Genomic DNA, 21,200 nt, shown 5'->3' on the forward strand with positions numbered 1-21,200 from the left:
TAAATGATAGGTTAGGATTTCCTACTGATTGGGATAACCCTATTCCACTGATGAACAGACTTTTGATTACATTAATTTACCTGCCCCTCTTATCTATAGGAATAATTTTCACTGCTAGATATATTGTAAGAAGAATTTTTACATACAGGAAACACAAAAATTCACCTTGTGTGTCTGTACTGTAAGTAAGGGTAATAAACAGCTGTTGACACTTGACCCAACTATCCAGAAATATCACACACTTTACAGCCAAGTATGCCAGTAACTAAGAAACATCAACAAAAAACATCTTTTCAGTGAACTTAAAGCAGTTGTGTGAAAGCTGGTGCTTTGGGATTATGTCTTGTTCATTTACTGTATAAAGCAAATCTTTATAATATTGTGGTTACGTAATAAGTCTCTTAAAGTTTCTGCATCTATAAATATTGTGTTGAAAATAAGTGAAACGAAATCGCAGTATAGTCCCTGATTTCGTAAGAGCTTTTAGAATTTCTACCAATAATGCATTCATAAAGAACCCAGGCAGCCACCAAAAAAATTTGACATTTAGGTAACAATATTCTGAAAAGGATAGCTGCTACTTACCATACAGCTTAAATACTGAGTCACAGATAGGCACAACAAAAATATTTGCCTGTCACATAGTGAGCTTTCGGCCAACAAAAAACAAAGATGATGTGACTTACCAAACGAAACTGCTGGCAGGTCGATAGACACACAAACACAAATATACACACAAAATTCAAGCTTTCGCAACCAACCGTTGCTTCGTCAGGAAAGAGGGAAGGAGAGGGAAAGACGAAAGGATGTGGGTTTTAAGGGAGAGGGTAAGGAGTCATTCCAATCCCGGCAGCAGAAAGACTTACCTTAGGGGGAAAAAAGGACAGGTATACACTCGCGCACACACACACACATATCCATCCGCACATACACAGACACAAGCAGACATTTGTAAAGGCAAAGAGTTTGGGCAGAGATGTCAGTCGAGGCAGAAGTACAGAGGCAAAGATGTTGTTGAAAGACAGGTGAGGTATGAGCGGCGGCAAATTGAAATTAGAAATTAGCGGAGATTGAGGCCTGGCGTATAACAAGAAGAGAGGATATACTGAAGGGCAAGTTCCCATCTCCGGAGTTCTGACAGGTTGGTGTTAGTGGGAAGTATCCAGATAACCCGGACGGTGTAACACTGTGCCAAGATGTGCTGGCCGTGCACCAAGGCATGTTTAGCCACAGGGTGATCCTCATTACCAACAAACACTGTCTGCCTGTGTCCATTCATGCGAATGGACAGTTTGTTGCTGGTCATTCCCACATAGAAAGCTTCACAGTGTAGGCAGGTCAGTTGGTAAATCACGTGGGTGCTTTGACACGTGGCTCTGCCTTTGATCGTGTACACCTTCCGGGTTACAGGACTGGAGTAGGTGGTGGTGCATGGGACAGGTTTTACACCGGGGGCAGTTACAAGGGTAGAAGCCAGAGGGTAGGGAAGGTGGTTTGGGGATTTCCCTCTATTATATATATATATATATATAATGGATATGAGTGTGTGTGCGAGTGTATACCTGTCCTTTTTTCCCCCTAAGGTAAGTCTTTCCACTCCCGGGATTGGAATGACTCCTCACCCTCTCCCTTAACCCCACATCCTTTCATCTTTCCCTCTCCTTCCCTCTTTCCTGACGAAACAACCATGGGTTGCAAAAGCTCGAAATTTTGTGTGTGTGTTTGTGTGTTTTTTTATTGTGCCTATCTACCAGCGCTTTCCCGTTTGGTAAGTCATGGAATCTTTGTTACACACACACACACACACACACACACACACACACACACACACACACACACAAATGCAACTCACGCACACAGGACCTCAGTCTGTGGCAGCTGAGTTAGTGCATTATAGGAGAGGCAACTGGGTGGGGGTAAGGAGGAGGTTGGGGGGGGGGGGGGGTAAAGTTCTCCTCGTGGGAGCGTGTAGGGATGAGGTGGAGAGAGGCTAGGGAAGCTAGATGCAGTTGGGGAGCATTTCCACTCTATGGGAAGCAGCAACTATCCTTTCAATAATATCATTACATTCCATCCTGGATTTTCCATTGTTTGACATTAGTTAAGATAAACAACCAAAACAAGGCACTTGGGGCATAAGCACGCTCTTTCATGAAGTCTTATCCCATATATGAAGCCAGATGAGGAGCTTGTACTAAAGATCTAAGCTATAACTGAACCAAACTTAATGTAACAATTGATACATCATCTGTTTAACATGCTATAATTCCATAATGATCAGATACTTTTATTTTCCATTTTGCCATACATGCAAACAGGCTAGTAGCGAGGTATAAACACACTTTAGCTTGTTGACAAAAGTGAGAGCATGTGACAGTGATGTCACCAGATATTGTCTAGAAAACTTAGGGGGCTGTATGCAAATTCATATCTCTATTAACATCTTTGTCTCTCCTGGGCACTTTCCACGAAGAGTTAACCACAGTCAAAATTCACAGTTGGCTGACAATGGTTTGCTTACCTGCTATTAACGTTGGTGCAACGCAGGCATATTTTAAATGTAGATCGCTTCTAGTGATGATCACAGGAACTTCGTTATCTTGCTTTCTGACTGAGGTTGGTGCACTTGGCCATATAAGAAGGGTTACAGATGTGGGGAAAGGTGCCCAGTTACTGTCTTAAGGTGAAGTGGTAGTTAACATGAGATATATAATGCTGAGGTGGGGATAACATTTTACTAGAGTGACTACTACTGTCATCCAGGATTCAATCTTCCAGCAGGACAGAGCCATTGTTCATTGGGGAATTTTTTAAGATAAAGTACTACATGCGAACTATAACTTGGCATTTGGTGAGTGGGAACTGTGGGGTCAGTAAATGGGCTTATATGCAGGGTGAGGTGGAATGAGGGGATAGGGGTGGGACAAACTCCACCTCCATGTACTGTAAGCACACAGTGCAGGCAACAGAAACCTGTGTTTTGAGCTACATCTAACTGTTGATAACTGGCTTCCTTTTTCAAACTAGAGTTGAAGGTAACTCCCGCAATGGGACAACAACTGTGTCAGCACTCACTAAAAAAAAAAGAAGTCACAATGAAAATATCCCAACAAAACACAGACAGTGACAGCACAGTTCAGCAATAAAGCAAATGACAGTGCAGTTAACACTGACTAATGGTATGCTGCACAGTTGGCAATGAACATCTGCAAATCACTACAGCACGAATTCTGCCGACTGCTAGTGATCAGAACTAGGGAGTCTATGTGCCAAGTTATAGTTCTCACATAGTATGTTCTGTCATCTCTGAGAGGCAGCCAAGGAAATCCTCCTTGCCCTTTTTAATCTAATTTTAGACATGGTGTATTTTTACTGCTCATAGAGGGGTCATACTTGTCTGAGTGATTATCGTAGCGTTTCTCTCAGTAGCCACCTGAGGAAGAGCTTGGACTGAATGGCAGACAGCCACCTTGTCTAGTTTGTCAAATCATTAGTTCTTTAGTTGCTTCCAATGTAAGTTAATCAGATGTCACTACAGTATTGACAACATGATGCTGATAAAGGTGACTATACAGCTGGCTTTCGTATGCAGGTATTATGTAGTAGGTATTATTCCTTGATTTTATAAAGCTCTAAAATGCCACATAGAGGCATAATATCCTCAGACAGCTCCATTGTGAATCTTCCGTGGTTATATAATTAATTTTTCTGGTCCATTGTGGCACATGGCTGTTGGGGAATTGGGCAGCCCCATTGCCAGTCTTCGTTCTGAGGCTGCTGAGCCTTCACTGTCCTTCCAGCAGCAACTCCTCATGGATTGTCGTGCATACAAATTCTTCTCTGATCCAAAGTCACTGGTGTTCCATACAGTCAAAGACCGACCCTTGGTAATTAATTTCACCAACTGTCCATGAGCAACCAAGGCATTTGGGATATGCATATAGCAAGACATTATGGCAGTTGCTGTGTTCCAAGTTTAGTTTCCCACAAAATGGTGGAGTTGACTGTCACCTTGGACACTTAGTGTTCCAGAGGTAACATAGATTTACAACAGATGAACAGAAATACTACTACTTACTTCATTTTAAATTTTTTGAAAGCAGCTTAAGGTAGTTTACACTGAGGAATCTAAGCTGGTAGATCACCTTGGTTGCTCAGTAGTTTACCCCAATTGGTCCTCAAGATATGTTTTTCGAGCATGTGGGAGTTTTTGCTCTGATCTCAAGGGCATTGGAAGCAGATGAGATTATCAGAGACACAAAATTCTACATAATATGTTTCCCTGAATGTACTGCAAGCCATTTAGTGCGTGTACTCAGCACAAAAATATTTCCACTCCATCCAGGACACCCTACTTAGCTTACATCCTCTAGGGAAGGAGATGATATTCTTCTGGGTACCTAGACATGTGGGGATTGGTGACAACGAATTGGAGATTCAGCAGCCAAGAAGGCATGCACACAACACACTACAGCACAGTTTAGTGTACCCTTACATACAGTGGACTTACTGTTGAGACTCATGACTGTTTGTCATTGGGAGGAGGACTGACCAAAAGTAGGAGAAAACAGGCAACAAAGCCTTCTATTTGACATTGGCGTAAGTCCACCAACCTACTTAGGCAGAATAAAAGTTTATTAACATGCTTCCAGATGGGGCACCATCCCTAATGCCTGGATTTCTTTTGCAATATTTGTAGTGCTTGTGGTATATAGATGTCAGCACCCCACATATTTATAAAATGCATAATGTCCAATATATGGCTTGGGACTTGCTCTCTGTTTTAGTTGACAACATTGTCTGAAAAATCTTACAAATTTCTGTCTATAATGTCAAGTCACTCCCAAAATTTTAAGGTATTATCTCCTACCCATTGTCCAAAATTTTGATTCTTTTGAGTTGAAAATTTACTGTTACCTTTTGGATAGCTAAATACTCTTTTATATCCATTATGACACTTTCTCCTTCTGTATAACTTTAATTACTTTTCCATTGTTCTTGAACAAAACTGAAGGGACCTCTTTCCTCTCATACATCATATTTACGAGGGTCATCCAAAAATTAAGTTCATATATTAAAAAAAAAAATCTTGGCATAAGCATCACCAGGATTGAGGTACTTGTCTTAGCTTGGAATCAACATTTTTATTCCAGTGTCATAGAATTTGCTGCCTGGGAAAGGAACCAGCATGCAACGGCTGTCTTGAGAGAGTTCGGAGTGGAAAAATCATAAAATAATCTTGATTTAGATTCAATATCTTAGTCAATTACTATTCTACTGTACTTTTTAAGTAAGTTTCCCCTGAATTGTATAACTGTGAGCTTTTGCATGGGTGTTCTGAAAAGTAATGTCTCCAAACTTTTTATGTGGAAACTCTTAAAGTTTTATAAATAAAACAAATGTTATTAACATTGTACATCTTTATTCTTCATATCTCCACACTTATTTCTCAACATAGTCACTCTGGTGACAAACACATTTCTTTCAATGGGGGACCAGTTGTTGATCCATCACTGTAAAATGTTCAACTTTGTTGATGGAGCCACAACCTCACCTCTACTTGCAGCAGTTCGTCACTCTCAAAGTGAAGTCTTCAACAGTTTTCTTTAAGTTTTGGAAACAGATGTAAATCGGATGGGGCTAAGTCAGAACTGAATGGAGGGTGATTGACAACAGTGAACCCAAGGCATCGGATTGTTGCAGATGTCGCAGCACTCGTGAGTTGTCTGGCATTGTCATTTGAATAAATTAAATCTGCAAAACCCTTTACAAAAGATACTAAATTATATTCCATGAAATCTTCATCCATAATTTGTTCTTGGATAAACATAGTAATTAATTTAGATAGTAATCTTAACTTAAATTTGTTAGGGGATTGACATAATTAATTGTAGCACGTCTTTCATAATGGGAGACTTCTAGAGAATGTTCTGCTTCGGTATTGCAGCCACTGCTGTATTGCTTTTTCTGGTAGGCTCTCCTGATTGAGCAAATTCCAACTAGAAAACCAGTATGTGTCTGTAGTAGGAGAAAATTATTGTTGCCCTTGTACACAGTTCATCCTGTTATAATTGGCCACTATCTGCAAGTACACCACAAAAATGCATGCCAATAGGAATTGCCCTTCTTTCTTCCCAGCCATGATATTGTCAATCAATGTGGTGTGCAGCCATAAAGTCCTGAAGGTCTACTGGTATTATCTAAGAAAAAATATTTGTACAACTTTATCAAATAAGTAACCTCATGGTTATAAGATAACATGGAAATTCTCCAAAAGTCGCTGTTGGCAATAAGTTATTAGTTATGTGAGAGAAATTGGCAATAAGAACTGAAAAACAGTATATTCTTAGCAGTAGCAAATGCTGCTAAATTCTCAAAATAACAGAAGGCACCAACAAGTCAGTAGTGACTGCCGTGACTACTGATGATAAAATCTGCAATAGTGAAGGAGCTGCTACGCTCTCTGTATTAGCAGAAGGTATCAAGTCATCAGTTGTAGCAGATGACAGCAAGTTCTCACAAGGAACAGAAGGTAAAAGTGTTTTTTAAGTAATAACTTAATAGATTAACGTATTGGATATTACAGAGGGAATTAGCATATCATCTATCAAACTAAAAGGTATCAGATAGATTATATAATGGTAAGACAGAGATTTAGGAACCAGGTTTTAAATTGTAAGACATTTCCAGGGGCAGATGTGGACTCTGACCACAATCTATTGGTTATGACCTGTAGATTAAAACTGAAGAAACTGCAAAAAGGTGGGAATTTAAGGAGATGGGACCTGGATAAACTAAAAGAACCAGAGGTTGTACAGAGATTCAGGGAGAGCATAAGGGAGCAATTGACAGGAATGGGGGAAATAAATACAGTAGAAGAAGAATGGGTAGCTTTGAGGGATGAAGTAGTGAAGGCAGCAGAGGATCAAGTAGGTAAAAAGACGAGGGCTAGTAGAAATCCTTGGGTAACAGAAGAAATATTGAATTTAATTGATGAAAGGAGAAAATATAAAAATGCAGTAAGTGAAACAGGCAAAAAGGAATACAAACGTCTCAAAAATGAGATCAACAGGAAGTGCAAAATGGCTAAGCAGGGATGGCTAGAGGACAAATGTAAGGATGTAGAGGCCTATCTCACTAGGGGTAAGATAGATACCGCCTACAGGAAAATTAAAGAGACCTTTGGAGATAAGAGAACGACTTTTATGAATATCAAGACCTCAGATGGAAACCCAGTTCTAAGCAAAGAAGGGAAAGCAGAAAGGTGGAAGGAGTATATAGAGGGTCTATACAAGGGCGATGTACTTGAGGACAATATTACGGAAATGGAAGAGGATGTAGATGAAGATGAAATGGGAGATACGATACTGCGTGAAGAGTTTGACAGAGCACTGAAAGACCTGAGTCGAAACAAGGCCCCCGGAGTAGACAATATTCCATTGGAATTACTGACGGCCGTGGGAGAGCCAGTCCTGACAAAACTCTACCATCTGGTGAGCAAGATGTATGAAACAGGCGAAATACCCTCAGACTTCAAGAAGAATATAATAATTCCAATCCCAAAGAAAGCAGGTGTTGACAGATGTGAAAATTACCGAACTATCAGCTTAATAAGTCACAGCTGCAAAATACTAACACGAATTCTTTACAGACGAATGGAAAAACTAGTAGAAGCCAACCTCGGGGAAGATCAGTTTGGATTCCGTAGAAACACTGGAACACGTGAGGCAATACTGACCTTACGACTTATCTTAGAAGAAAGATTAAGGAAAGGCAAACCTACGTTTCTAGCATTTGTAGACTTAGAGAAAGCTTTTGACAATGTTGACTGGAATACTCTCTTTCAAATTCTAAAGGTGTCAGGGGTAAAATACAGGGAGCGAAAGGCTATTTACAATTTGTACAGAAACCAGATGGCAGTTATAAGAGTCGAGGGACATGAAAGGGAAGCAGTGGTTGGGAAGGGAGTAAGACAGGGTTGTAGCCTCTCCCCGATGTTGTTCAATCTGTATATTGAGCAAGCAGTAAAGGAAGCAAAAGAAAAATTCGAAGTAGGTATTAAAATTCATGGAGAAGAAATAAAAACTTTGAGGTTCGCCGATGACATTGTAATTCTGTCAGAGACAGCAAAGGACTTGGAAGAGCAGTTGAATGGAATGGACAGTGTCTTGAAAGGAGGATATAAGATGAACATCAACAAAAGCAAAACAAGGATAATGGAATGTAGTCTAATTAAGTCGGGTGATGCTGAGGGAATTAGATTAGGAAATGAGGCACTTAAAGTAGTAAAGGAGTTTTGCTATTTGGGGAGCAAAATAACTGATGATGGTCGAAGTAGAGAGGATATAAAATGTAGGCTGGCAATGGCAAGGAAAGCGTTTCTGAAGAAGAGAAATTTGTTAACATCCAGTATAGATTTAAGTGTCAGGAAGTCATTTCTGAAAGTATTCGTATGGAGTGTAGCCATGTATGGAAGTGAAACATGGACGATAAATAGTTTGGACAAGAAGAGAATAGAAGCTTTCGAAATGTGGTGCTACAGAAGAATGCTGAAGATTAGATGGGTAGATCACATAACTAATGAGGAAGTATTGAATAGGATTGGGGAGAAGAGAAGTTTGTGGCACAACTTGACCAGAAGAAGGAATCGGTTGGTAGGACATGTTCTGAGGCATCAAGGGATCACCAATTTAGTATTGGAGGGCAGCGTGGAGGGTAAAAATCGTAGAGGGAGACCAAGAGATGAATACACTAAGCAGATTCAGAAGGATGTAGGTTGCAGTAGGTACTGGGAGATGAAAAAGCTTGCACAGGATAGAGTAGCATGGAGAGCTGCATCAAACCAGTCTCAGGACTGAAGACCACAACAACAACAACTATCAAACTGTCATTATGAACAGTTTCACCACTACCAGAGGAGAACACACTAGTTTCTAATTCTTTTAATTGTGGTTCCATTTCATTTCCAATTATTGTAATAGTTTCTACATTCTTAAATGTAACATATTTTAAAGTAATTTCTGTTTCTAATATTTAATCTTTGTTTATTGGAACATCCTGTACTGAACTAACATTGCTATCTAATGTTCCTCCCACTACATTTAAACAATTATCTGTATCATGTAGAAGTTTATCATCTGTCTTAAAGAGTCTTTTCAGTTCATGAAATGTATTGTCTGTTTAAGCAAATCCTTCTGTCTTCAATTCTGTAGTCATGTTTGAAATCACCTAACTCAAATTATTATTCATTTTGCTCATTTGTATTGAAATCTATAAAATTACCTGCTTCAATATTGTTGTGCAATCATCTGCTTAGTTTCCTTTGAAGTAATATTTTACTCTACAAGAGCTATTGCCAATCTCCTAACTAATATTACAGTAAAAAACCTTAAAAATTCATTATGTAAAACAAATAATAAATTATTTAGCTTTCTTTTGTTTGTATTTTTTGATAGTGAACTAAATTCCCTCAGCTAGGTTTTTGTTATTTTTTATTTGTGTTTATTTTTGTTATTGAACATTATTTGAAAAATTGACTTTGTAACTGTGTATTTACCTAACCATATATCTCTATCAACTGACAAAATCAAGTTGTTATGAAATTATTCTTAAGTAATCTCATAGCAGGATCAGAGACCAGATGAAAATGTTTTATTCTTCTTTTGTAAGCCACTTCTTTTTCCTTAGTTTCTTAGTTTTCAAATCCAGGTTCTTCACATTAGGTTTATATTTCACTGCAGAGTCGCCACATGAGAAGATGTTTGGTGACAGATATGTAATTAATTCACATAACAAAATTCGTCTTAGTTAATTCCATTATGTATTTTAATTTTCAATATGAACTTCTTCCTTGCAGAATGTATTACATTCAATAGTTGCCACATGAGACACTTCTGGGTGGCAAAATCATAAAACTATCTTGATGTAGATCTAGCTTCAATATATTAGTCATTTACTATTCTTCTGTACACAGTGAATAAGTTTTCACTGTATTTTATAACCATGAACATTTATTACATGAATATACATGTGTATACAGTCCGCAGCTAGTGGTCTAGTGGGTAGTGTTGCTACCTCTGGATCATGAGGTCCTGGATTTGATTCCTAGCCGGGTTGGAGATTTTCTTTGCCTGGGGACTGGGTGTTTGCCTTGTCCTCATCATTTTATCATCATTCATGAAAGTGGCTAGATTGGACTGTGTGCAGATTGCAAATGTGTACAGGTGCTGATGACCACACAGTTGAGTGCCCCACGAACCAATGTTCACCATCATATATTTTGAGTATGGAAACTTTCTTAGCAGTAAAATGATTGGCATTTTTGTTGGCAAAAAACCTAAAACCTGTAGTAATTTATTGTGAACTGTGTCAAGTGTACAGAAACAACATAATGAGTGAATGTTCCGTCCGGAAATGGTGCATTCAGTTTAAAAATGGCTGAACCAACATTAATGATGAAGAGAAGAGTGGACGCCCGAGCTTTGTGATGGACGATCTTGTCGCTAATGTTGATGAAATGATTTTTGAAAACCATCGATTCACAATAACGGAGCTTTCGCTTTCTTTTCCACAAGTTTCATGGACTTTGTTGTTCGAAATTGTCACTCAAAACCTAGGCTACCACAAATTTTGTGCACGATGGGAGCCTAAAATGCTTACAGAGCACCATAAAGAACAGTGAATGGGGGCAATGTTGACATTTCTGGAGGCCTACCACAAACGTGGTGGTTCATAGCTGGATCTAATTATAACTGGTGACAAGACTAGGGTGAAACATGCCAATTGCGAGACAAAATTACAATCCATGGAGTGGGGGCACGCAAAGTCCCCCCAAAAACCAAGAAAATGTTTGCAAACCTTGTCAGCAAGGAAGTTGATGGTGACAGTGTTTTGGGATAGGCATGGTGTGCTTCTTATTGATTTTCTCGAATGTGCAGCAACCATAAACTCTGCCTAGTACTGTCAAACTTTGCACAACCTTAGAAGAGCACTTCAAGACAAACACTGAGGAAAGCTGACGTCCTGCACGACATTGCCTGACCTCACACAGCAAACTGCACTAAAGAACTCCTTAATTCATTCAAATGGGAAATTTTCCCTCATCTGCCCTACAGCCCCGATGTTGCACCAAGCAACTTCCACTTGTTTCCTAAGATGAATTACTGGCTTGCAACGCATTGCTTTGATAACAATGCGGAACTCCAGGCGGGCGTGACCCACTGGCTGAAGTCTCAGGCAGCAGAATTTTATGACAAATGTCTTCATCGCAATGATAAGCACCTGAATGTGGAAAAGTAGTATGTCAGTTGCACTTTCAGATGTGTATAATAAAATGTATTTCTTGAATTTATTTACTTGTTTATTTATTTTTTTCCTTACTTTCTGAATAGCCCTCATATTTCACCTTTGTGTGTATCTTTATCTGTTACTTCTAGCGAAGGAGAAATTATCTCTGTTCCTGTTAGGTCTGGATATTGGATGAATTAGCTGTGTAACAATTCATACTGTTTCAAGTGTCCAGTTGGTAAGAATTCATATTCACACATCTTACAACGATTTTTATTTAGAATCAATACTCCTGTTACATACCCTCACCCCACCTTTTTATTTTACCATGGAGATAAAGAAAAGAAGATACAGATTCTAAAATGAATGAAAACATCCCATATGCACTACTTTAATCACATCTCATACACACTACTTTTATCATCACCGCCTCCCTTTGTCTTCTCCTGATACGTCTTTACTTAAAAAAGTACAAAAGGACTGTGAGAATTAAACTGTCAGCAGCAGTGCTGAAATATTATGTGTCAACTGCATTCCTTAAAATAAGTATGAAATACGAAGTCCAACGTGTGTATTTAAACAGCTACAAGGCATTTAAAATAAATAATATTTCAATGTTCAAATCTCTAATGTAAAACAGATTATGAAGATGTAGATGTTGCGTTATGGTCTCAAAACTAAAGGCTTCTAAGATACAAGAAAAGCATTTTGAAAGTGAACATTGAATGTTGGACATTGCTCATGAAAGGTTTTTATCTTCTCAGATTCTCCGGTGCAATGATCTCCATAAGGCTGCTGTTGCTGTTGTGTTTTTAAGTTACGATTTACTTATCCCATGTAGTATATTGTGACCCACAATTTTGCTCTCTTCCCATAGTTTCTTTCTCTGTGTCCTACGTCATAAGAAATTATTGATTGTTTTATGTTTATTTAGTAAGAAAATATCTGTTGATGTTGAGAGAGAATTTTTAAAATGAGGCCCTGAATGAATTATGCATTTCTTTCAGTTGTAACAAGAAACTTTATGAAAACACAAATGTGTTTTGCTTAATAGAAGACCAGGTTACATCTCTGGGACATGCTGAAGAACAGTCTCCAGTGATGCTAGTTTGGGGACTCGTAAATGCACTTTGTAATCCAGATGTGCATTTGTTAGAATCGTACCAGCTACTTTCTGAGCTAGCTGTAAGATTAGGTGTATTTCAGTACTTGAAAAAATGCATTGAAAGTGAAATATTTCAGGTTAGTGAATATTCCCATCACATTCTATAAAAAATTAATATAAGACAGGAATTGAGCTTCTTTACAGTATTGTAAAATGGGTACTGTCACAGAACTAATTTTTATTAGAATATAGTACATTATTTTATTATATTATTTAATCTTATTTTGGGTTGTAATGGTAGTAGTTAAATGCAATGACACTGACCTCGAAATTGCCTTATGCTTACCATAATCTCTCTGCTGTCCTTTATCACTCTCTGCCATGGGTGCTGCCAGACGTATATTTAATACTAGATTAACTTCTTATTAGGGGTTTTGTAGAGAGTTATGTAGTAAATTTGAGCTGAAACATAAAAGAGGTAATGTTTATTTGAGTAATTTCATAAATGGTTAATTACACTAATGAATAAGAGTACTCGGTGTTCTCAGAATCGTGTGCATTGAGTCAAAAGTAGGGGAGTGCATTAAACAGCTTGGCACACATTAGGAATGCTGCAGCAGTTGCTGCAGAACAAGTCCTTTTCTTGGCTCAGCATCTTAGTGGGCTGTCAGTAGGTGAACATTATACTTGCACTCGACAGAGTAGGGTTGGTGCCATGTGGCTTGAGGCTGTGTGTGCAGCTGTCACTGTTTGGCTGCAGCTCACATCCGAACATCCATATGTCAGACACTCAGAGTTGTACCAAACAGTGCATGTTGATAAGATTATCAACCAAAACTTTGATCTGGTTTGTACTGTGTGCTGCCATACAGCGGAACGGGCATATACTTTGATTAAAAGTAACACTAGAAATACCAGAGCCCAATAAAAGCGTATCTATGAGCCATTGATACACGTAGTTCCCATGGGTTGGTAGAGTGTTTGGTCGTCGTAAAAAGCTTTCAGGGTTCAAATCCTGTAAACGTAAATTTTTTTATTTTTTAATGTATTATGCGTGGAAGTGTTGTATGGGACAACATGTTTATAACATGTAAAAGGGCTGTTTGGAGTTTACAGCAATGTCCTCTTGGCAGTCTGCTTTCACTTTATTTCTTTTACAGTAGTAAATCTATAGAGTATGAAGTGTTGGCAGAAGAGCCAACACTGTGTTGCTAGAGGAGGCCGAAATGCACGCGTTTAATCTCACGCAGACTGGCGTGAGGTCTGGAACAAGGTAAAGTAATTATCCTATCAAGAAAAGAACGTAGTTGCTTGAATACTTAACTTTAATCCACAATTGGTGAACATCTCTCTTGACTGTACATGCTTCACAAGATAAATATCAAATGCTATGGCGCCTTGCTAGGTCGTAGCAAATGACGTAGCTGAAGGCTATGCTAACTGTTGTCTCGGCAAATGAGAGTGTATTTGTCAGTGAACCTTTCCTAGCAAAGTCAGCTGTACTACTGGGGCGAGTGCTAGGAAGTCTCTCTAGACCTGCCGTGTGGCGGCACTCGGTCTGCAATCACTGACAGTGGCGACACGCGGGTCCGACGTATACTACCGGACTGCGGCCGATTTAAAGGCTACCACCTAGCAAGTGTGGTGTCTGGCAGTGACACCACAGAGTACATTTGTAATTTCACAGAATACATATAAAGAATGGGACAATAGAATAAAGAAACAATTGCATCACACGTGCAGAAATAATAATGGTAGTAGTAGTAATAATAATAGTAATTAGTAATAATAATACACTTAATAAAATTAATAGTAGTAATAATAAACAAAATAATAACAATAATCATAATTACATAGCATTCAAAAATCAATGCAAACAGGGTGCCCCATCATCCCCCCCCCCCCTCCCCCCACTACACACACACACACACACACACACACACACACACACACACACACAGAGTGTCATTTGTTCAGGATTAAAGGCCTCACAATAATGGTTGCATACGAAGAAGTGTATGAAGCAGATTACTTTCATACACCAAGCACATTTGATCAATCCCACATTTGCACATCCACCCAGTATATTGCAGAATGAAAACTTGTGTCCAAATCATAACTGTCGAAGTTTCAAAGGGTCTTGATTGATCAACGAGTTTAGTCATAATTCACCCTGATGGTGAGAGTTATAGAAATGGGGAGAACACAACTGATTGTATGTGAGGGACTACAGCTTAAGAAGATTATTCCACTGTTGCAGACTAATCTCTTCCAAAGAATCTCGAGCGGCATCAGATATTTTACAAATCATATGCTTGTACATTCTGAAGAAATGAAGATCAAGGAGTTGACAGATGGAGGTTGTGTTTGGTAGAATTATGTGAATTTTTATTTTGTCTTCTGATAGGTTATTTTGTACATGCAGGTTATGAAGAACCCCAGTGTCTTTGTGGGGCCCATAAGAATCCAATATTAGCAGACATTTCTCTCCACTGATTTGTTCCACTGCCGCTTCTTGTAGAAATGTCCTAAACATTTCTTTGGTCATTTTGCTGGAGGAGTGAGAGTGTGTGACGTTCACCTGCTGTATTTCTTTGTTGATAGTCCTTGGTGTCGATGTACTTCATTGTTTTACTGGCTGAAAAATGGAGGGTGGGAGTTCAACACTGATGACTGTAAATGATGTAGCTGACAGTTGCACAGTTGCATTTCACATTTCTTTACTTTCACTGTTCACAACCCCCCCCCCCCCCCCCTGCGCCGCCCCCACGCCCCCCCCCCCCCCCTGCCCCCGCCCCCGCCCCCCCAATATTACACAGTTATGTGGCCAGTTCACTATTGGTAAATGTTAAGCATCATTAATGGGTAGCAGGCAAACATCAGCATACTGCTACAATAGTTTACTGTTAAACATCTATGAGCAGTAAATACCACACAGTTCACAGTTTTTGCTGAATAATAAGGTACATGTGACACTATTTCTCAAATAAATTGAACCGACACTGTCATTGTTTTAACACACAGCCTATTTGTGTTACACTAATTCCACTGTTAAGTTGAGGCATTGTTGTTACTTGAAACAGTACATAATTTTCATCTGAAAATCGGCCATGGACTGACTGTGTGGAGACAAAAACTCCGTTCAATACCCTCACAATATTAGGCATTGAAACTTTACATTGTTCGATGTTTAATTTACAGAAATACAATTAATATATAGCTCATTCAGTTAACTGAATACATCGGAAAAATTCCTCCTTTTTAACAGTTCCTTCTATGACAAAGGTTAGGCTGAATTATCTGTTTAAATAATGAAAATAATAGATATAGTTACGCAAACAATGCTTTTGGCGAATCTGGTAACTATTTCGGAATTAAATAAGGACTGGTTTTGCTAACATATTTTCTAATAGAGCCAAATAAATACTTAAAGAATCCTAGTAGTTCGTCTTCCAAATGTTTATAATTAATACACAGTTTATATTTGTTTAAAAGTCAACAATAGCATTTAAGTCACAAAACAATTATTGATTTCACCCTATAACGAGAGATATTAACTAGAAATAGTCAAAATAAACTAGGAAATTAGTTACATATACAAAACTAAGCACAAAATTAAGCCTGGTGCTATATTCCTTAAGACTGAGGGCCAAACTTTCTCTTTTATGGAAATGCAGATTATATTCATGTATGTTAATGGTAATTAGGCAAAAATGACAAAACAAGAGAGGAAGTAAAGAGATCCCAGCTTGCTTCGTCACAAGTGGACGATTAAATATGGTGCTGGGAACATAGACTGACGACATGTATGTGTACTCAAATAACTAGGCTCTTGAAGGTCAATAAACAGCTTTGGAGCAAGTTTGTCTGTCTGTGAGAGCAATGGAATAACTGTGTACGTATGGGTTGTCATGTGAGTGGACTGTACAACCCATACAATATCTTTAGAACTTCTAGTTGTAAGAGTGTGGCTCACAGACATCTCCTTGTTGAATCCACTTTCATCAGCGTTGTAGATATTTTCATCTTTGTAGGCACAAGTTACTTGTTACCAGTCCTGTACCATTTTCTGCATGTTGTTTCTGTTGTGGTACATTTTCACTGTAATAAAAGATTTGACCTTACACTTCCAGCACAAGACCCATCTGTCACTGGTGTCAAATCTGTGGAAATTTAACTGTCTCACTTTTGATTTCACCCACAATTTGATGTCTACATCATGAACACATCAACCTTCCTGGTGGTGGTGTTTGAAGGTCTCCATCACATGCACTGTAATGTGCTTGTGCTTCTGCTTCACAGACATTAACTCTCCACTTTCGCACTGCCATTTCCATTCATATAGCGTACGCTGTGCAGGAAATCTAGTGCAAAATCTGTTTTTCATTGCGGTCATTGTGTGATGGGCAAATGTTTGGGTTGATGCTGATTATTGACATTAAGCCAATACTTGAGGATTCCCATTTTCTCATGTCCTGAATAAAACACTACACTTTTCTCCTTCTGTGGCATTTCATTATTTCCATTGCTTCAGGACTCTTTTGGCAACGATACTGAAGATGTCGACTCTAGTCCATTCAGTTGGTCACAAACGAATGATTCTGCTCCACCTTCTATGTGCTCGTCAATATCTAATGTTTCCTCTTCCATGATGTACAACGTATTCCATAGATCAGTTATGTCCAGTATGAATGCTGCAAACTTTCTCTTCTCTTCAGTTATTTTTGTTGTTGTACATACACAACAATCGCTATGCAACAGTTCGATGAGAATGTCAATAACTTTCCACAGATTTATGACGCACAACAGCAGTACGTGTGCACAAACACGAGAATCTAGCCACAACACACGCATCTAATGTACGTAGTGCTGCCATATGCAGACAGTTATTATTATTATTGTTATTCTTCATGCTTTCCCGGCAATCTATTGACATCTTGGATATTCGGGAATCCAGCCGGATGTTCGCGTCGAACTCGCACGATATTTCAACAGCGTGCCTCGCTGTCTTCTTCAGGTGCTACCTGAGACTGGTCCTTGGGTCGATCGAGTCCAGTATTTATGCCTGGGAGGAGCTGGGCGTTCCCTAATCAGTCCGCGCCCTGAGTGTTCCATCTGTGGTCCGCGCCCGCCAGACTCGGCTTCAACGGACCCCTCCAGTCGCAGATGTTCCGACTGCCGTCAGCGCCCGTTCTGGCCGTCCTCAACGGATGTGGTTATCATCTGAGGTGTGTCAGACTCCGCTGTCCGCGCCCGGCCTGGCCGTCTTCTGAAGTCGAGTTCATGGTCTGGGGTGTGTCAGATCTGGTCTCCAATGTCAGACACCTTGTCTCACGGCTGTTCTCTCGATCTCCACTTCTATTTCGTGTAGAATCCTGGAGTGTCCTGTGTTGAGCTTTCACAAGCTCAAGCGCTGGATTCCAGGCAGTGCTGATTTGGTATCCCGAGTCACGGTTGATTAGATTGTCTGTGACCTTAATCTCAATGGCTTCTTTAATGACACTGTCCCAAAATCTTGAGGTCTGTGTCACAATCTTGGTGTCATTGTAATCCATTGAATGACCAAGTTCCAGACAATGCTCTGCTATGGCTGATTTAGTTGTCTGCCTGAGTCTCGTATGTCTCTGGTGTTCTTTACACCTGATGTTCACAGTTCTGGTGGTCTGGCCAATGTATGAATCCCATTCTGGCATGGCATGTTGTAGATACCTGGCTTGCGTAGCCCCAGGTCATCTTTTACATTCTCCAGCATAGCCCCAATTTTGGTGGGTGGGCAAAATATGCTCTTGATGTAATATTTCTGGAGAATCCTGCTGATCTTGGCAGAGATAGGTCCGGCACATGGCAGGTATGCCATCTTCTTTGCCTCTTCTGGTTCTTCTTCTTGATCCTTTGGCCGGTTAGCGGGTTGAAGTGCCTTCTGGATATCTCTAGAGGAGTACCCATTCCTGCTGAACACTGATTGTAAGTGTTCTATTTCTGTGGCCAGACTATCAGGATCTGACAGAGTTTGTGCTCTGTGGACCAGTGTTTTGAGCACTCCATTCTTCTGTGCCGGATGGTTGCAACTGCTGGCTTGTAGGTATAAGTCAGTGTGCATAGGTTTGTGGTACACACTGTGTCCAAATGTGCCATCTGCCTTTCTCTTCACCAGAACATCCAAGAATGGAAGTAGTCCATCCTTCTCCATTTCCATTGTGAACTGAATGTTCGGATGGCAAGAGTTCAGATGTAGCGGGAACTCATCTAACTTCTCTCTACCATGGGGCCAGATGACAAAGGTATCATCCACATACCGAAAAAAGCACTTGGGCTGATACGTGGCTGAAGAGAGTGCTTCCTCTTCAAACCTTTCCATAAATAGGTTGGCCACCACTGGTGACAGAGAGCTGCCCATAGCCACCCCTTCTGTTTGTTCGTAAAATTGACCACCATATAGGAAGTACGTCGAGGTGAGTACATGCCTGAATAGATCAAGGAGAGCCCCATCGAACTTCTCTCCAATAAGTTCAAGTGACTCCTTCAGTGGTACCCGTGTGAAGAGACCGTGACTAGGGATACCAAATCAGCACTGCCTGGAATCCAGCGCTTGAGCTTGTGAAAGCTCAACGCAGGACACTCCGGAATACTACAAGAAATAGAAGTGGAGACCGAGAGAACAGCCGTGAGACAAGGTGTCTGACATTGGAGACCAGATCTGACACACCCCAGATCATGAACTCGACTTCAGAAGGCGGCCAGGCCGGGCGCGGACAGTGGAGGGAACACCAGTGACCAGAGAGGGACAATGTAGCCGCATCTGGCGGGCGCGGATCTCAGACAGAACACACGACATGGCGCGGACCGACTAGGGAGCACCGAGCACGAAACAGAAGTGGAAATCATAGTAACAGTCAGGAGATAGAGTACCCAACATCTCAGACCGGGTCTGACACACCTCAGATGATAACCACATCCGTTGAGGACGGCCAGAATGGGCGCTGACTGCAGTCAGAACATCTGGACTGGAGGGGTCCGTTGAAGCCGAGTCTGGCGGGCGCGGACCACAGATGGAACACTCAGGGCGCGGACTGATTAGGGAACGCCCAGCTCCTCCCAGGCATAAATACTGGACTCGATCGACCCAAGAACCAGTCTCAGGTAGCACCTGAAGAAGACAGCGAGGCACGCTGTTGAAATATCGTGCGAGAACGACGCGAACATCCGGCTGGATTCCCGAATATCCAAGATTATTATTGTTGTTATTATTGTTTATTTAATCGATTATTCCCCTTAGGAGAGCGACTGAACTTGAATTCATGATTTTATTTTTGGATGTTTTCCGCTCTACCTCTGCCAGAAACTCTTTGTCCTCTCAGAATGTTCTCTCTTCTGTTCATCTGTCCACTTTTTACCAGGTTCTTGCATTGTTCTTTGCTCGAACTTCACATTCATGATTTCACTCTGGTGGTCTTTGCTGTCTTTGAGAGTTTCTATGTTGATCTGTTGCAAGCCCCTCTAGACCTCCTTTAGCCACTCCGTGCTACATTTATTCTTTGTTATGATGTCAAGTAGTTTCTTTGCTGTTCTGGTGTTCTCCTATGTGTAGATGTGTGTGTGTGTGTGTGTGTGTGTGTGTGTGTGTGTGTGTGTGTGTGTGTATAGACCTTCGCTCAGCATTTTCTGATTTCTTCAGTTATTGTGTTGGTCTTTTGATAGAGTTCATTCTGAGATCTCTTCATCAAAATGCCGTTTTTGCTTCTGGAAGAATCACAGTTTTGTAATGTCTCAGTTTTGCATCTGTCGAAATGCATTTCTTGTTGTAGTAGTCTGTTGTTAATTTATATGCCTTTTTCAGCTTGCTGATCCTTTGTTCTTGGCAATTCTGTTTAGTCCTGGTGACTGTATGATTTGTCCAAGATACTTAAAAGTGGCTGACTTGTATGACATGACTGTGTTTCGTGATTAGTGGGGACTTATTTTCTGGCCGTGTCTCCATATACTGGGTCTTTTCATACAAAATTTGTAATCCAGTTTTCTGTGCAATTTCATGTAGTTTTTGAACTGCGTATATCACTTCTGTCCTGTTGTTTGTGATAATCGCAATATCATCCGTGAAAGCAAGGCATTTAACTTTAGTACTGTTTTCTTTTGTGATACCAGTTTGGACACATTTAACATGAGGTTCCCATTCTCTGATGATCTTTTCTAGAACAATATTGAAAAGAATTGGGGATAGTCCGTCCCCCTGCCGTACTCTCATTCTTATTTCAAAGTGTTCCGATATCTCACCCATGAATTTCACTTTGGAAGTTGTTCTTGTAAGTGTCTGTTCTATGATTTTCTGAATCTTTCCATCGATTCTGAATTCTTCCGTGGTTTTAAAGAGGGTTACACAGTCTATTGAGTCATAAGCTTTCCAGTAATCGATGAATGTAATTACTGTATTCCTGCGCTTTCCCATTTGTAGTATTGTCTTTAGCCTCCATATCTGTTCCGCACATGATTGCCCTTTTCTGAATCTGGCTTGATATTCGCCACGTAGTGGATTCACCCGGAGTTCTATTCTGTTTAGAAGTGCATTGGGGGAAGGATTTTGTATGCCACTGGGAGCAGAGAGATTCCTCTGTAGTTGTTGTTGTCAGTCTTGTCACCCTTTTTATGTAACGGGTGGATCAGCGTGCATTTTCAGTCTTCTGGTATTTCCTCTGTCTCCTATATGTCTGAGATTAAGTGACAAAGTTTCTGTGTCAGTGTGGGATTGTTCAGTTTCCAGAGTTCTACCATAGTCCCATCTTCTCCTGGTGCTTTGTCGTTCTTGAGCTGCTTG

The 21,200-nt window shown here is 40.2% G+C and overlaps 1 protein-coding gene across 2 annotated transcripts in view; it reads left to right on the forward strand.

The window, feature by feature from the left end:
• The window catches only part of LOC126475087 (nucleoporin Nup188), a 273,311-nt gene that overhangs the window by 76,460 nt on the left and 175,651 nt on the right, over nucleotides 1-21,200 (forward strand). For both annotated transcript variants that reach the window (XM_050102653.1, XM_050102655.1), the window contains exon 7: nucleotides 12,294-12,528. In XM_050102653.1, coding sequence (XP_049958610.1) covers nucleotides 12,294-12,528 — 235 coding nt within the window. The remainder of the gene's footprint in view (nucleotides 1-12,293; nucleotides 12,529-21,200) is intronic.

Source organism: Schistocerca serialis, chromosome 4 (genome assembly GCF_023864345.2).
Source record: "Schistocerca serialis cubense isolate TAMUIC-IGC-003099 chromosome 4, iqSchSeri2.2, whole genome shotgun sequence".
Taxonomy (NCBI): Eukaryota; Metazoa; Arthropoda; class Insecta; order Orthoptera; family Acrididae; genus Schistocerca; species Schistocerca serialis.